Source organism: Notothenia coriiceps, unplaced genomic scaffold (assembly GCF_000735185.1).
Source record: "Notothenia coriiceps isolate Sejong01 unplaced genomic scaffold, NC01 NC01_scaffold00012899, whole genome shotgun sequence".
Lineage (NCBI taxonomy): Eukaryota > Metazoa > Chordata > Actinopteri > Perciformes > Nototheniidae > Notothenia > Notothenia coriiceps.
This window is the reverse complement of record NW_011345600.1, coordinates 50,233-66,964: the sequence shown is the minus strand read 5'-3', so window position 1 is coordinate 66,964 and position 16,732 is coordinate 50,233. Positions and strand designations below refer to the sequence as shown.

General features: G+C 42.2%; 1 protein-coding gene across 1 annotated transcript in view; it reads left to right on the top strand.

The window, feature by feature from the left end:
• The window catches only part of gtf3c4 (general transcription factor IIIC, polypeptide 4), a 10,515-nt gene extending 3,175 nt beyond the window's left edge, over positions 1–7,340 (top strand). Inside the window, exons 2-5 of the mRNA XM_010773700.1 lie at positions 1,587–3,326; positions 4,648–4,778; positions 5,159–5,247; positions 7,103–7,340. Of these exons, the coding sequence (XP_010772002.1) occupies positions 1,587–3,326; positions 4,648–4,778; positions 5,159–5,247; positions 7,103–7,167 (2,025 nt within the window). The 3' untranslated portion in view covers positions 7,168–7,340. The remainder of the gene's footprint in view (positions 1–1,586; positions 3,327–4,647; positions 4,779–5,158; positions 5,248–7,102) is intronic.
• The last annotated feature ends 9,392 nt before the right edge of the window (positions 7,341–16,732 follow it).

Genomic DNA, 16,732 nt, shown 5'->3' with positions numbered 1-16,732 from the left:
GTAAGTACCGGTTCCTGACGTTCCGGTTTTAACCGGACTTGAACCGAAACTTTTTACAAGTCCAGTACCGGTTCGGCGTACCGGTACGCAGCACTAGTTCTACCTGTTAAGTTCTGGTTGGTTTGGTGATTTTCGAGATGAACTTGTCTGGCAATACGGGAGCTTCAATATCCTATAGTGAGACATCGAACGGAGTGTTATGAATGAGAACTATAGGTTACTTACGTAACCCCAGTTCTCAGAGTAACATGTAGTGAGATGTCTCACCAGACGGCCCTCCTTGCTAAGGTGAAGCGAGAAGAGGTGCTTATTTTGAATGAGGCTGCGACGTGGCGCAAGCTACTTATAGGGTGGGTGGATTCCCTGATGCTGACGTCAAGATCACCAGCCAATCAGGATTGGCGTAATGAGATTGATGCTTCTGTTTGCTCCGCGATGAGGCGCATCCGATAGTGAGACATCTCACTACATGTTACTCTGAGAACTGGGGTTACGTAAGTAACCTATAGTTTCTAATGTTAGTCTACTTGTTAGGCAACCTGTGTAAACATGCCTCAGATACACAGCCAGGCTACTATTCACTTGTGTCCTATTAGATTGGCAGTGGTGGATGCTTCTGTATTTTTATTATTTACTAAAGTGAAAGATAATTTAACGAGAAGACATACAAATGAAAACAGAAACAGAAAAACAATTTTGCTGAAGTAAATCTGTCTCCGCAGCTGCTCTGGTTTGTAAACATGATTGTTTATAGGTTCATCTCCACTCCAAAAAAATCCACTTGGCAGAAAAAATAGTGGATGAAACTGAATTTTTAGAATCCACTAGGCGCAGTGGCAGACAGGCAGAGTTGTTTCCAGCTGTCATTTTATAGATATGATTAACTGCTTGTAAATAGAAGGGCTACAGCAGGGAGCAGTAGATGATGGCACCCAAAGAGGTCACATCTGTCAGCTGATAGTGCTGCATCATCCATCTGCATGCATACCGTGTTCCCATGGCAGTGGCATGATACCGGAGGAATATGTTTTCAGTTTGATTTGTTTGTCAACAGGTTTACTGAAAAACTACCGGTCCAGTTTTCAGGGGTCAAGGAAGAAACTAGGGTTGCCAGAAACTGACCATGATCAAATTCGAAAATCGGACAGCCCTGGCGAATATTAATCGATTATTCGCCGCCGCAAACTGGTGGTGTGACCAATGGCCATTTACAATTATTAATACTATTACTATTATTAGCATTAGTCTATATTTTGGTTGAAACTAAGCCAGGAAAAAAAATGAAAAACATAAATAATACAAAAATATATAAATAAAATCGAATTAAAAAAAATAATTTTAGATTATGGAGACTGTAACGAATAATCGAATAATTGCTGGCATCCCTAGAAGAAACCATTACATATTTGAGCAGATCCAATAAAGGATACAACAATTAGTATTCACTTTCGTTAACAATGCTAAATTGGGAATAGCCTTGTCGAAGGTCTATGCTCTCCTTTTTATTATCTTATGGATGTTAGCTAAAATGACTAGCTAATGTTTTCTGACCATATGTTTTACATTGTTTTTTTGTCACTTTGAAGGTAGGACCATCAGCAGAGCAGGCTGCAGCGATGGAGAAGTTCTCTACACATCCGGACCCAACAATAAGGCAACTTTTTTTGGCCGACAGAGCGATGAACCCATCAATAGGACTGCAAAAAGGAATGAAATACGCCAGTTGGTCTCCGTTAGGTTGTGACTCTAACGGGCGCTGTCTGCTCGCTTGCCTAACGCTAGACCACAGACTGACCATTCACAACAGCTACAAGCGTCTTGAGTGGAAAATGCTAGAAGATCTTACCAAAAAGTATAGCGAGAGGCTAAAGCAGCGAGGCTACTCCAAAAAAGACAACATTCCTCCACAGACGTCCCTGCTGCACTTTGACGAGCTGCAGCGGCGCTTCAGAATGCAAACCCCTCTGAGGATGGAGTGGTCGAGCGTTTACACGACCAAACAGGTTCAGCCGGACAACACCTGTGAAAACATAGAGATGGTCCTCCTCGCCGTCCTAATGGAAAACGGCGACGTAGTTTTGTGGAAGTTTGTGTTGCCTTTTTTAGAAACTTCAGATGTTGAGTTTTATGATGTTGTCGAGTCAGGTGTGAATCGTCCCAGCGACTTGGCGTGGTGGGAGTATGACGGCACGGATCGGCGTATGAGTGGCCTGATCGTGGGCAGCGAGGTGGGACCCGTCAAGATTGTTCCGGTCAGCCTGGCTGGAGTGAAGGGCTACTTCACCCTCCGACACCCTGTCATCCTCTGGAAGGAGTGCGATGAGATCGCCGTGGAAAACCTCAAATGTGTTCCGATGATCCACCCGATCCAGAAGACCAGCTGCAGTCTCATCGTAGCCTCGCGCGGCTGCTACGTCTTTTGGTGTTTGCTCATGATTTCGCCAGCCGGACTGAATGTGCACAACTCTCACGTTGCAGGGCTGCACTCGCTCCCCGTGGTCTCGCTAGCGATCAGTCAGCACGGAGTCTCGGTGTACACATGTTCTGTAGACGGGTGGATTAAAAAGCTGACACCGACATTTGCAGGGAACACTTTGATATTCAATCAAGAGGACATGTTGCGACCTGAGAACCTCTCAGGGAGGAAGATACATGGGATTGCGGTGAGCCACAACGGAGCCTACATTGCGCTCACCAGCTCACAAGGTATGGTCGGCGGCTTTCACCCAGTTAGCAAGACTTACCAGGTGAACTTTGTGACCCTGAAAGCGCCAGAAACAGCAGCAGCATTGCTGCTCAAGTCCCCCGCACATAACTTGCACAAAACAGCTGACCTGCTTGATCTCGTGAGGTGGCAAATTTTGAAAAACAAGTGCATTCCGACATCGCTGCTGGAAGAAATCGATCAAAAGATCCAGGAAGTAGACTCGCCTTACTTTTGGCGTTTAAAGCTCTTCCTGGTGAGGACACTTTACCAGTCGCTACTGGAGCCTCCCACAGATCACCGCTGGAAACCAACGCTCGAGGAGAACAAAGTCTTCATAAGGGAAGGGGAAGAGGGAGAAGGAACGGACGGAGAAGACGCTGCTAAAGAGAAAAGTGAGCCTGTTGGTAAAGTAGTAAAACAGGAGAAGGATAATCTGAAGGAGCAGATTGAGGAGGTGCAGGCTTGGATCAGTTCTGTAGAGAGCCACATTATGAGGGAAAACATGAAGAAGGTGCTGGGCGTGGTTTACCTCAACACCTGGATTACTCAGAACACCAGCATCCCCACCTGTGGCCTGGTGGAGTTCCTCTCCAGAGACTCCAACGACAGAGCTTCAGAGGTAACACTCAGGGACTCACATTATCATTATTCAACCCCTTAGTGTCCTTTACCAGTATCTCACAATTGCATCAGTGGCTGCAATTCAGAAAACTTACATAGACTCCCAATAATGGTTTAATTGCTTATTTGTCTGTTTTATTACAAGGTAATGAACTACAGTCATATCTTAAATTGGTATGAAAACACTAAACACTTTTTAGTCTATTTAGGAAGCTATCCATTTTAAAACGATTAAAGCAATTCAAGTTTTTTAATCGTATTAGATTATGTAAAGTATAATTAATCAGGTGAAAATACCAACAATCTTTGGAAAGCATCTTCTGCTGCTGATAAGCTCTGATTTTTAGAAAGGTGTATTATGGCTCGTGTAGGTTAAAGGTGGGGTAGGTAAGTTTGAGAAACCGGCTCGAGATACACTTTTTGTTATATTCCATGGAATGCTCTTAACATCCCGATAGCAATGAATATCTGAAGTGCTTTGACAAAAAATCCATACAAACATGTCATCTGTGGAAGCCGTGGCGCTGTAAAAAGCACGACCAATCATCTGAGCCGGCCCGGCTAAAATAACTGGATGGCCTGTCAGCCTTCCATCTGTGCACACACTTATCTCGTGCCCTCATTGGTCATGTGCGCGTTCGTGTGTGTTGGAGGAGGGGCTCTGTAAGGAAGTGGCAGATTTTTTCCGGCTGTGTATTTTCAAATTCTAGCGCACTCGAGCTGGTCTCTCCAAAATGACCTACTCCACCTTTAAAGAAAAAACAACAGAGATTTTAAAGAGGTTTATTATTCTGAGAAAACTTGGATATTTCCAAGCCTTGAGTCATTAATTTACAACTTGGAAAACAACTTGGATATTTTATGAGATTCAAGTTTTAAATGTATTCAAGAAATTCTAGACTTAACATCTACATTTCTTTCTTTTTGCTAGATCTGATTTCCCATTATCATTAGTTCCTTCCCTACAGGCATTATACAGAGCAAGCAGTGGTTTGATGAGATTGAACGAACCGCACAAAGCGATGTGGTTCCGCTCCTAAAATAATTTTTTTATCTTCATTTTGTACATTTTGGATTATAATTCTAGATATTTTTATTATCTAGCAAATTAATTTATTATTGCAGAGAATATGGAGGTTTTTGAATTTGCGAGTTTAAATCTGAGAAATTATTTGACTAGTATCCCCCTTCATATATTTGTTTTCGGCCCTTACGAGATTAGCGCTATACTCCCATTCATACTCTTACCATTACACACACAAGTTGGATGCCTTCACTTACACCCTCTGACTCTGTGTGTGCTGTATCATCTTCCTCAGGTCCTGATTGGCCACATCAAGAACAAGATGAACAAGCAGTCGTTCTCTGAGCGCTGCAGCCTGTGTCAGGAGGTGCTGCCCTTCTCGGACCACAAACAAGCCATCTGTAAAAACGGTCACATGTGGCTCAGGTATGGAGATCAAATCCTTAAAATCACATCGACTAACAAGATGTTTTTTTACATTAGCTTTCGCCTCACTACGTGCCTGACAGGATATGAATTGAAGCTTAATGCCAAGTGCCTTCTTTGACGGTTTATTTACCTTTGCAGAACAGTAATCAAGCCTCCTACCTTTTGATATTTACCCATACACCACTCTCGTCGTCTCATAAATATCATCTGTCAAACATCGCTTCTGCCTTCTCGCTAGCTAGAGCGCGGTGGGCACTGAGAGGGAAATCTGTGCCGTCAGGTGTACCTCAGCGTTGTTCCTGCTCTAGTTTTTTGTCTGTGTGCATGTCTCGGTCCCTGGCAGCCAGCTCTAATGCCTCCCTCTCACTCTCCTCCAGGTGTGTGTTGTCATACCAGGCCTGCCAGAAGCTGACGTTCAGACGCTGCCTCCTGCTGGATACCATCTCCAGACTGCCAGAGCCCGAGGGTAAGCAACACTCTCCGTCTCTCCGCACCTCCAGTTTCAGACTCTCCGTCAGCCGTTTCCTCCTGCCAACCTTCAACGTGGGCCTTCGTACCGCTCCTCGCTTGACAATATGGATTTCGAGGCAGTCGTAAAATTCCTACCGATGAATGGAAATGTGTAAAAATTAGCTGTTTGTTAAAAAACATTTCTGATGCCACATTGCATCCTAAAAATTGCGAGTTAACACACTGGTCAGAAAGCTCAGGTCTTATCTCATCATCTTGCTTCCCTTTCCAATGTTTGACAAATGTATTCTCGTCCCAATTTAGTTTAAGTTTCTTCCAACTCTAAGTAAAATGCAAACTAACCCTTTTATTTGACAACAGCGAAACATGTTCTCGAAACAAGCACGTAGCCCTAATTGAGTTTCGCTACTTGGGCAGATGCACAAGCCAAAAAGTCTCATGCATTTCTCAAGAATCTCTCATTATTCCAACTTTTCAGAACCAGAAAAAGAGGATTTCTCAGACACGTATATGCGCAACAGAGTTTCTAATTGGCATTTTTTTTACATGCAAGCGTGTGGATGACAAAGACTCCAGACATGGAAAGTATCTGGCAGGATAACAGGAAAGATCAATACACTACACAAAGCGATACATCCTTGTGTTGTAGATAATTCCATCCAAAGCCTGCACTATAGGTTCCAGGTTATTAAAGTGCATAAGGCCATTTAACAGTGTGAACCCAGACTGATTGATTTGATCCGTCAATCATTTCTGTGGTCGTTATGGTCAATACACAGGAGTGTTATTAAACTTGGAGATTAGCATGAGTCGCTCTAACTTAAATGTATTTATCTCAATCAGTCCTCAGCACATAACGATCGGTCGTCATGAGCGCAACATCGGGTGAAAACGGATCCATAACTATGCCAATAAGATACAGGACGTTAAATCAATTATTTATCATAATTGGACTCTGAAAAGCGTATTTATTTACCACGAACCATGTATTACGGTGGTGACAGTTAAGGAAGAAAATCCACTCTTCCTAGTGTTTAAGAATTGGCTTAATCTGGCTGCTAACATTCATCCCAGGTCTTTATCGACCTTCAGCCCCTGTAGGACTCCTCTGGTCGTCCCAGCCTATCACCGCTACAGACTGACGGGTCTGTGCCCCTCTGGCATCTGTCATAGATCTGTCAGATTCAACATCATCCCAGCTCCTGTCTCAAAGCATCTCCTAGATTATAGCCATGTTCTTTATTGGTTTTTTTCATCATGTTCTCAGGTTGTCCAGTCATCGGTCGGTGAATGATATGTCAGGAAGGACATTTCTTTAATTTGGCGCAACTGTCCTTTTGGGTTCTGTGACCTTGCAAAACACGTTTTTGGCCATAACTCAAAGATTTCATACAAATATCTAATGGCATGAAATTATGAAGTCATGGCATTTTGAAACGACATGGATGTGAACTGCAACTTCACTGGTTGGCTTAGGTATCAAACAATAAGGCCGTAATTCTAGCTTAGTCCTAATTTTTATATTATTTACTATTTACTGACTGACCTAATGAGTGAATGTATATGTCATTGTCATGTTCACCTGAAGGTTTTTTTTATTTGAGGTCGGTATTTACACACTGTTATCTAGGATATACATAAACCATGAAACAATGTTTGCCTTTTTGGAAGTGGAGACATTTTTCCTTACAATTTTTGCTAGATGTTGCGATATAATAATGTACTACATCCCACGTAGAAGAATCAGCAGTTATACTTGATATAAAGCCCGAACTTGGTAGTTGTTACATTGTTACGTCATAGCTACAGTCTTTATTTACATATTAATAAACCTTGTTGTCTCCTCACAGATCCAGAGTGGATCAGGAAGGTTCTGCAGGGGCCATGCACGCTCTGCGACTCGCCCATGATCTAGAGCTGACCGATAAGAGGAACCTCAGGGCTTTCCCTGCGACCTTCAGAGTTTCCCGCTCTGACGCAGGGTCCACATCACTGCTACCATTTTATTTTTGTGTTCTGTTCATATTTTTATTACTTTATATTGGGTTCTTAAAAGTGCAAATAAAAGGCTTTGATTATACGTTCTAAGTCTTATTTCCTCATAACCTCCAGAGGAACTGATTCCGCCTGCCATGGCTTTAAATGAATATTTCACTAAGGTAAAACATTTTGGACTCAAACTTTACAGATTAGATTATTTCCTCCGTTCTAAAATAAATTCCCAGTCAGTGTTTGCACGAGGATGCAAAGAAAGAAAGTTTAAAACATGCTTATATGTGGAGGGTTCTATTATTCAGCAGGACTTCAGGGCACCATAAATAAGCTTCCTCATTTTCCTTATGTTGACTTTATTTCCGAGCCTTTGGTGTAGTTTTTATTGCAAGTAAGTGGAACTTCCTCTGCTAGTCCTATTTTAGTTTTTTTTCTCTTTTTTTGAACGCAACAAATAATACACTCTGAATAATACATACTCTGGAAAAAACTCAACATACCTACTTTAATTGGCACTGTAAAACAATTTCCAAGCTCTGGGATGGGAGGAGGAGGAGGGTGGCGCTCAGTCATTCTCTCAGATGAGGACTTCCGCTAATGTAAACGCAGAAGAGAAGCAGCGGCGAGGTGGATGAGATGAGCAAGGCAGGAAGAAAGCGAAAAGTGTGCTTAAAATCCCGGCGCGGTCCCTCCCGTGGGAGCGCGTTGTAATGAGATTCAGCAGTAATGAGGGACAGAACATGGCGCCAGATGTGATTCTAATTCTAATCAAGGAGGGGAGGGTGGCGCTGATGGGGGGGTGGGGTGGGGGTAGAGAGTATATTGTTAAATACAATTAACCCTTTTCTCATATTTGGAGAGGAAAAAGGGCTGAAGGCAGCTCAGCGGCATGTTCTCGGCCCCGGCTCCTTGTTTTGGAGACATGGAGGTCGGCGGCCGGTGATCAAAGGTGGAGCTGAGAGACGGGGGGGCGGCACAGCCTCTCCCGACCCTTACATCAGCAGCCCGGCAGAGGTGGGGTGGGGTCCGCCCTCCCTCTGGTGTCACTGGAGATGATAGCCTGCCCCGGGGCGAGGGGAGAGGAGAGAGCTCGGCTTCCAAACACAGGACTTCATGAAAGGGGAACTCCACATTTTATTCCTTTTAAACCCCACATTTCTTCACCCACTGGTGGCATTTACTGGCCCCAGACTCAGAGTGAAGATTCCTTCCTTTTGGGGAAGAAAGGGACGTCTCTGGCTTTCTAGAAAGTGAATCATTTATCACATTATCCTGTCTGGAATAGTGGAAAGATTAGTTTTAATTAGTACAGCTGCAGGGGCAGGCAGGGGCAAGGGGGTGAAAACAATACCAGTAAAATATACTATTAAGTAGATTTACTTCTTGATTTAAGATAATGATAATTAACTTAAACAACTCTTGACACTTTTGAAGAGTACTTCTTCTAACCGTTAGTTGAGCCTGGTCTTACAGTAAATTCAAGCCTCCATTGCAAAGATATCATCTCATGTGTACCATGTGGACTTAAACATGCCTAATGTTTCTTTTACAATACTTGCAAGAAAAACTTACATAATCATGAATGTTAAAATCTTGACCCAAGCGTCACTTATTAGCGTATTCCAGAGCTTTTGATAACATCTCATTCCTCAGAAAGAAGGAGTCAAGTTATGTATCCTCAGTTATAGCTAAAAGAAAAGCTAATGAAGTGGGGTAAAATATGTATTTAATGTGTAACTATAACACCTAGTTTTCCTCGCACTCAGACACTGATTTCCTGGCTTTAGTCTATCTGGGCACAAACACAAAATGACTTTTTCTTTTTTGTAAAGTTCAAAACCACAAAACCATTCCTCAACATCACTTTCGGTTCATTCTGTACGGATCTGTTTTGTCCGATGTTGCTAATCTGACATGTGACGTTTCCCAACCTTAACCATAACCTTTGCAAAAAAAGTAGATGAACAAATAACCCATTATTTATTTAGTTTAATTTGATGAAGACACAATGTTGTTACGTACAAATCAAGCTTTCTATAGAAGTTACAGATAATGTCGGTATCCAAAGGTGTACTTGGTTTAATTGTGGTGAAATGTGTTATCCATTGGATGTTTAACATAACCCTTTCTTTCAGATTCTTAAACAAAGCAATAGAAGTTCAAAAGAAAGCATGAATCCTCCTGATTGTGCCAAAGCAGCAGAACTGTAAGCTAACCTCTCTTTGGTGAAAACGAGCTGAGTTCAGCACTTCATTAAAACGGCTTAATAACCATTTCTGGACCTCTCCAAATAGCACAACTTAACGGGGAAGCTAAAGAAACTAAGCGCCTTGTAATGAGCTGTGTGTATAGGAGCGGTGTTTGGTGCCTTCATGGCTGCCGGGTTTCTTTTTCCCAGCCTGGGGATTTGGTGCTTCGTTTGTCAAGTGGAAGTGGCTCTTCAGGTTGTAATGTTGCTGTCACTGATAGGTGGAGACCAGCACTGTTACAGAGGTTAGCCGTGTTTGGTTGATCCTCCTCCTGCTTTAATATAATAATCCCTCAAAGTGCAGCTCCACTCGTAATTACCTGCTTCCCCTCCCTTTCTCTCCCACTGTCTTTGCTCTCAACACTTCAAACGGGGGATTTTTCTCTTTGCATACAATATTTATATCCTTTATGTCAGTGGCTGGCTGCCATAAAACATTCATGGCACCTTTTCACACCTTAATTTCATGTGATATTCCTTTTGTTTTGTTTAGATTTGATTTTGAACATGATACGTCCCACCGTATTCTCTCAAGAGTATCAATTCATTGTTGCTTCAGAATATTCCGGTTTACATTGTAAGACGTGGCACCTGCTTGACATGTGACTGCATCACCTGGTGGGATCGCAATGTTTTTATAAACCTGCTGCTTTCAGAAGTCGCCTGTTGATTCTTTGTTCATTTTGGCAGTTTGTGATGATAAACGCCATGAGATAACACCAATTTGTCAAACGCCAGAGAAGAAACGGTCTACACAGAGGTAGCTTTCTTTTGATATCTCCAGTTGTTTCCTTGTGTTGACGTGCCTTTAAAGAGTAGTGCAGGGATGAAGCATTTGTGTAGGCTATCCTGAAAGTTGGCATCGTAAGTAATTGGATATTTGATTATAGCAGAAAAATAAGATCTGCGGCCAACGCATGTATGATACTTGCACGTTTTGTTTAGTACGATATTTTTTACATATTAACACCAGATGTATAATCTTAGAAGCCTAAATGTAATCTCTAGAAGTAAAAAGCTAACGTTATAATATAAACAAACAACATGACTTCATGTTAACATCGCTAAGCTAAAGGCAGCTAATGGTCGGCGTTTATTCAGTCTCTTGTTTTACAAACGTCATTTTTTGAGAAACTTTTAAAACATTCACATGTGGGATATTTTGGACGTATTTTCTATGTAGAAACATTTTTTAGAACCGATAACTTCATAAAGGAAAGCATCGACTTTGAAACGAGCTAACGAGAAGTGTGAATGCTAACTAAATGCTAACTTTAGGACTAATTCCTGCACCACTCTCTTGCACTTCAGCAGCCGCTCCACCCCCCCCTGTGTTTCTAAAGACTAATTCCTGCACCACTCTCTTGCAGAACAGCATCTCTCCCCCCCCCTAACTTGTTGGTGCTAATGAAGTCAGTATGCAGGGTTGTCTTCTGCTCTCTGTGATCTAATGGGGTGAACATGGTTGTCTAACTGGTTGACTCCCCCGACTCTGCCGTCCCCAGGGAGCCGAAAGAGCGAGGGAGGGAGGGCACTGACCCGAGACCAGCAGAGGGCTTGTGCGGGGGGGATAGAGAAGGGGGAGGTTGCATGTCCATCATTAGAGTCACTATTTGTTCCCGGCTTTGAGGGCACTGGAGTGGAACTAATACTGAACAGCAGAATGGACATGGAGAGGGAGGGCCACTTTTTACTGCTACATTAATTAAACTCATTCTCAACATGTTCCCCGTCTCCTCTCCTCCTGCTGGAGTTAAGTGGATCCAGGGCTGCTTTAACCTTTTCTGACGTTAAGCACTTCATCCCTCACTGATGAGAAGTGAGTACATTTACTCGAATACTGTGACTTAGTACAATTTTACGGTACGTATATTACTAGGGCTGGAACTAATGGTGATTTTCGTGGTTTAGCTATTATTTCTGAAGTCTTACTGTTCCGACATCAGTTTCTAAATCTATATCTGTTTTTTTAACCAACCAACCAACAGTCTCAAGTTCAATGATTTTGGATTAAACATGAACTAAAACTAATTCTCATAACAGAAAAGCTGGAACAAAAGAATGTGTGGTGCTTGCAGGACTTCATCAATAGTTAATGGATGTCAAAAATGTGTTATTGTTTCAGCGATAAACTACAATTATTTACTAGTTACTTTCGCAGATTTAGATGAAACATGAAATAAGCTCATGCAATACTATTTGATTATTTTTTTAGGGTTTTAGAAACAACTAGAACTAAAATCACACCAGTTTGTCTCAGTATAATTACATGATACTAATCAAAGTCAGGCTGATAACCCTCTTCTATCTTCAGTTTGAAAGATTTTCGGGTTTTAAGTGATGTGGCTCAATGTTATGAAAATAAAAATGAAGATAGTGTATGCACACCCAAATGATTTATCGTGTGTAAGGTGATGCACCCTAAACAATTATTGAGTGAAGCTCCAACCATGGCTGGATTAGCAACCAGGCAGAGCGGGCAGACCCTCGGGGGGCCCTTAGGTTCCTGTTTCACCTCGTGGCAATTATTTGTGGTGATTTCATTATTTTCAGATTTGTTAGTTAAAAGTCCTGAAAACACATTTTCCCTATCAACAGCTAACTAATGGTTGAGCTCAGGTTATGTCCTAAACTTCCACATACCAATCACTGTTAGACAACATTTGAATCAAAATTTGTTTTCTTATTTTTCAGCCCACTACAAAGCATATGCGATCAAACCGCAGACACACTGTCCCCGTAGAGCTAGAGTTTCTGAGCATTAACTTTGAAAAGACAATAACAAAATGCCTTTTTCAGAAATGTGATTGTTGCTTATTTAGTCATGAATATTTAATGGTATAGAGAAAGACTTAGACTGTGTTTTGCATCTAGCAACAAAGCACAATAAATATGAAATGTAAGGGGCCTCAAGGAAGTGAAACCTCGTTGATCGGCTGCAATTGAGTTAACAGAAACGAACTATTAATAACTAAGGAGTACATTAACAATGCACAGATGGAGGGGACTGGCTTGATTTAAATATTAATGACTATCGGGTATACTAATCATGTTTTAACAGTTTGCTTAAATGACGCTTCCATATGGAAAAACTGCTCGTATGATTCAGTCTCTTGGATGAAAGACACCTCCTTACTATGCAGATGTATGCATAATTTGTTAAAAAACATATTTGTTCCACGTCAAAACAACCAAGGATCTATCACGACATGACAGTCACTCAAAAATAACTTTTAACAAGCAAAAAAAAGGTGTCTGAACGAGCCATATTGGATCTCCAATGATTTTCATTGTATCTGAATTGGGCCTGACGTGTGCCCATAATTGAAAGCTGTTACGAAACTTTTGATTAGCTAATGTTTCCAAATCATGGGCTTTTTCTGGAGTAAAGATTTAAGTACGTCTCAGCCTAATGAGCTCCCTGTGATGTAGCTGTGAGTGTGATTGATGGACAGTTATTTCTGTATCGCCTCAGAACACTATTTTGTCTCTTTCCTTCAAGACGACGGGGACAAGTGAACAGAAAGCACTCGTGGCGGTGCCTGAGCGTGTTTTCGGCAGATCTTAAGTGAAACGTACTGCTTCAGCAGGCCTGCACGACATCAGGCGGTGTGTTCGTAAACGCGGCGGATGATGGATGTCTGTCTCCATCAGCGCCTGGCACCGTGAAGTGACAGCTCTCTGTTACGGTGACAAGTTAAGGTTCCAGCGGAGACAGATTGCCTTCAGGTGGCTCCATTTTCAAAATCTTACCAAGAATGAGAAGCGCTTAACTTTCCTTTTGAAGGCTGAAGGGCTCTCTGTGCCTTTTATATTCCACATTTCAGCAGGAACAAAAAGTAGAGAGGGGGGGAAATGGCTCATTTGAGAGTTTGCTTTAATATCTGTCTTTCAGAGATCAGAGGGTGTCATATTCTCACACCTCATATTTCATAGCATCAATCACGGGACATGTACAATTCCTTTAAAAGTGCATTATGCAATATAATAGCGGGTTTGGGTGACATTTAACTGCCAAAGGGAGGAAAGGCTGCTTACAGACCTATTGCCTTTTACAAAAGGGATTTCATCACACGTGGAGCCTTTGTGGATTTCTCCGGTTTGTCTCGCAAGCCGATGACTGAAATTAAAAATGAACTTTCTGCCGCTCCGATAGATAAATATGTTTTTTGCACATGCAAATAACGACACCTTCGAGCAAATGTTTTTGGGAGGATTCTCATAATAGTTCTGGTGACTTATTGATGAAGCGTCGCCTGAGCATTTGATCTGGATCATCTTTGTGCAAGTCTGCGTGAGAGCGAGAGAAATGATTTCAGGGCCTGGTTATGCAGAATTTCTAATGAGTATTTTTGTTTTCTTAAAAAAGAAAAGCGGAAATACCGGTAATAACTATGTGCAAAACCATTAGAATGAATATTTATGTTGCTCGTTATGAAATATTCATTAAGTTGGTACAAAAAAAGAACAACGAACGTGTGTGTGTGTGTGTGTGTGTGTGTGTGTGTGTGTGTGTGTGTGTGTGTGTGTGTGTGTGTGTGTGTGTGTGTGTGTGTGTGTGTGTGTGTGTGTGTGTGTGTGTGTGTGTGTGAAATGGGGGCGGTGGGCCCCTTATCACCTATTGCTCAGGAGTACTGACAAAACCCCCGGATTGAATATCTGACATCTCTTAACAAAAGCAGCAGCAGAAGTAGCATTTTCCCTGTTTGTTTTGTAAACAGTTTTCTCTTTCCCTCCGCCCGAGGTGATACGAGTCCCTCCGTTCATCCGATCTCCACATTTCTCCACCTTTCATTCCCTCACTTCCCCTCCGTTCCATCTACCCAAATTAAGAAATTAATGAGGGATAGGTTCTTCAGCAACTGCCCCCGCAATGTTTACCACTGATGAAATTATAATGTAGGCCCTGCTGTATTATTTATAAGCCAATTAGGGGAAGTGTTACTTGATTTGATGGGGAGCCGACACACAGAGTACATTTAACTAATGGAGACCAAGAGAGTAAAGGGAAGGAGGGGAGGGAGGACAGCTGAGGCGGACTATTCCGTACGATGCTCTAGGATTACGTGGCTAATTGCCCTGCTTTATCTGTCTGTCACGGATAGCCATGCATATTTTAGCGTTCCCAAAGACTTTGATTGTTTGCACTCGTGTTGGGGCTGTAACAAGTAGAGCAGAGGCCAGAGTGGAGTGTAGTTAAAAACTGGCAGCAGGGGAGGCAGGGAGGGGGCGACGAGGGGGAGTAAGGATGGAGGGTGGGTGTTTTCAGGGGGGCGACCGCGCACAAAACTCAGACACTGACAGGTGGAGGAAGAGTTTTGACAAGGAGCAAAGGGGTGTCGAGGTGGGAAACCGTAACAGGGGGGAGAAAATGGTAGCCGTTCATTGAGAGGCTGCAATTAGATGGCAGCACAAACAGTAATTAATTTCACTTATTGTAGCCTGTAGCCAAGAGCGCCTCGCTGACCTTCTTCTGCATATTGTTAAGAAACTATTTCGTAATTCTGGTTTCTCATTTGCATGCCTCATTTGCACAACGGCAAAGGGGAAGTTGTGACATCCAAAGAGTCAACGAGGGACAGAAAAAACCTTCCTGTGAAATGTAGCTGGAGAACTGTGGCTGAAAAACTATGTAGGGCTGCTGAACAAAGCCATTTATCGATGAGCTGACTCGAAATGAACCAAAATGTATGGCAGAATTTTTGTTTAAATTGTATTTAGTCAAATTGGAGAACATAGGAACTTTCCTGCCTCTCAAATCAGACATTTGCAGGTTTTTCTCAGTTTCATCCCAGATAAATTGTGCTGAAGGTTACTTCATCGTCTGCAAAAATGAACTGGTTTCAGTTTGTTAAATGTGAGACATAGTTTCATGTTTTATATCATTCTTAATTAAATATCTTTCATATGAGGAATATTTTTAGAAAAACTGCTCTCAACTTCCAAAGGACATTTTCCTCAGTTTTTCTGGCTTTTATAAACTAAACAAATAATTAATGGTAATAATTGTTAGTTGGGGACTTGATTTAAAAATGTATTTAGCTTATTTAGACAAAACAACTGATCCACAGAATTTATTCTATTTGAGATAAAATAACTCATCATAAACTAATGAATATCAGTTGCCCTGGGAACGTTACTAATAAAATTAACTCCTTGCCTCAAATATGTTACAATACAAAACCTATATAATTGATCATGTAACGGACGGTTTTCTGTCATCTATTGGGGCAATTGATTGCCAGCATATTTATGGTGCAAATCTTGCAGGAACATCTTTAGGCCTTTAAGTGGGGGCTCCGAGGAGTAACTCTGACTGATGAGCTTTTTGAAAGTTGATCAGACACTTATGCTAAGAAGGGGAAACTGGAGCAAAGGCATCCTTAATCATCTGATGAGGGGAAGCTTATCTGAACGGTTTCTTTTTCTCTCCTCTTTTATCCAGCCAGATCACATTGCAGATCTTTACATAACAAAAGAGCTACCTGACTGGCTCGCTTCATGTTAAACTCCCCCCGGATCCATAGACACTCTGCGTGTGTGGGTCCGGGTTCTGGTCTGAGGGTAACCACGTACAGCAACACATTGTGTAGTTGTAATTTCCCTGAAATGCTGTGCGATAAAGATTTTAGGCCCGAGCATATTGGAACATTTAAGGGTTTTCTCCCTGCGACGAGAGTGTCATTAATTCACGATTAAAAGTATTAGTACAGGCTTTGTGTGGTGATTTATTTAAAGGCTGGTACTAACGCTGGCTCAGTTTCCTCCTTTAGGAAATGGGTAATAAGATCCATTGCCAGGCTTTCTTTAGCCTGCCTCTCCACGCACACACATCCCATATTGGTGTGTCTCCTCCACACATAAGCCCTGTCACCACCGCCGTCACAGTCACCATGTTAACTTATTCATCCCTGTTAAAGCCCATGTAACTGGATAGCTGTTAATTAATATAGCTGTCGGGTAAATGGTTGCCGCCGGACCATCGCCACCATCCATCAGTAACATAATCTACAGCTTGTTTTCATGCCAGGCCTCAGGCTCAATTAAGATAATGCTATGCAAACGAGGTCTCTCGCCATTAGCCTCATCACTGAGGGGCCGTTTATTGGCATAACTGGGGCACTCCAAAGAACAATTAACGTGGCGCCTCCCTCCCCACCTATGAGATCAGCGAACATCCCATGAACACGACAGAGGAGTCACCAGTCGTGACCGCGGGGCGAAAACTCTCTGCTTCAGA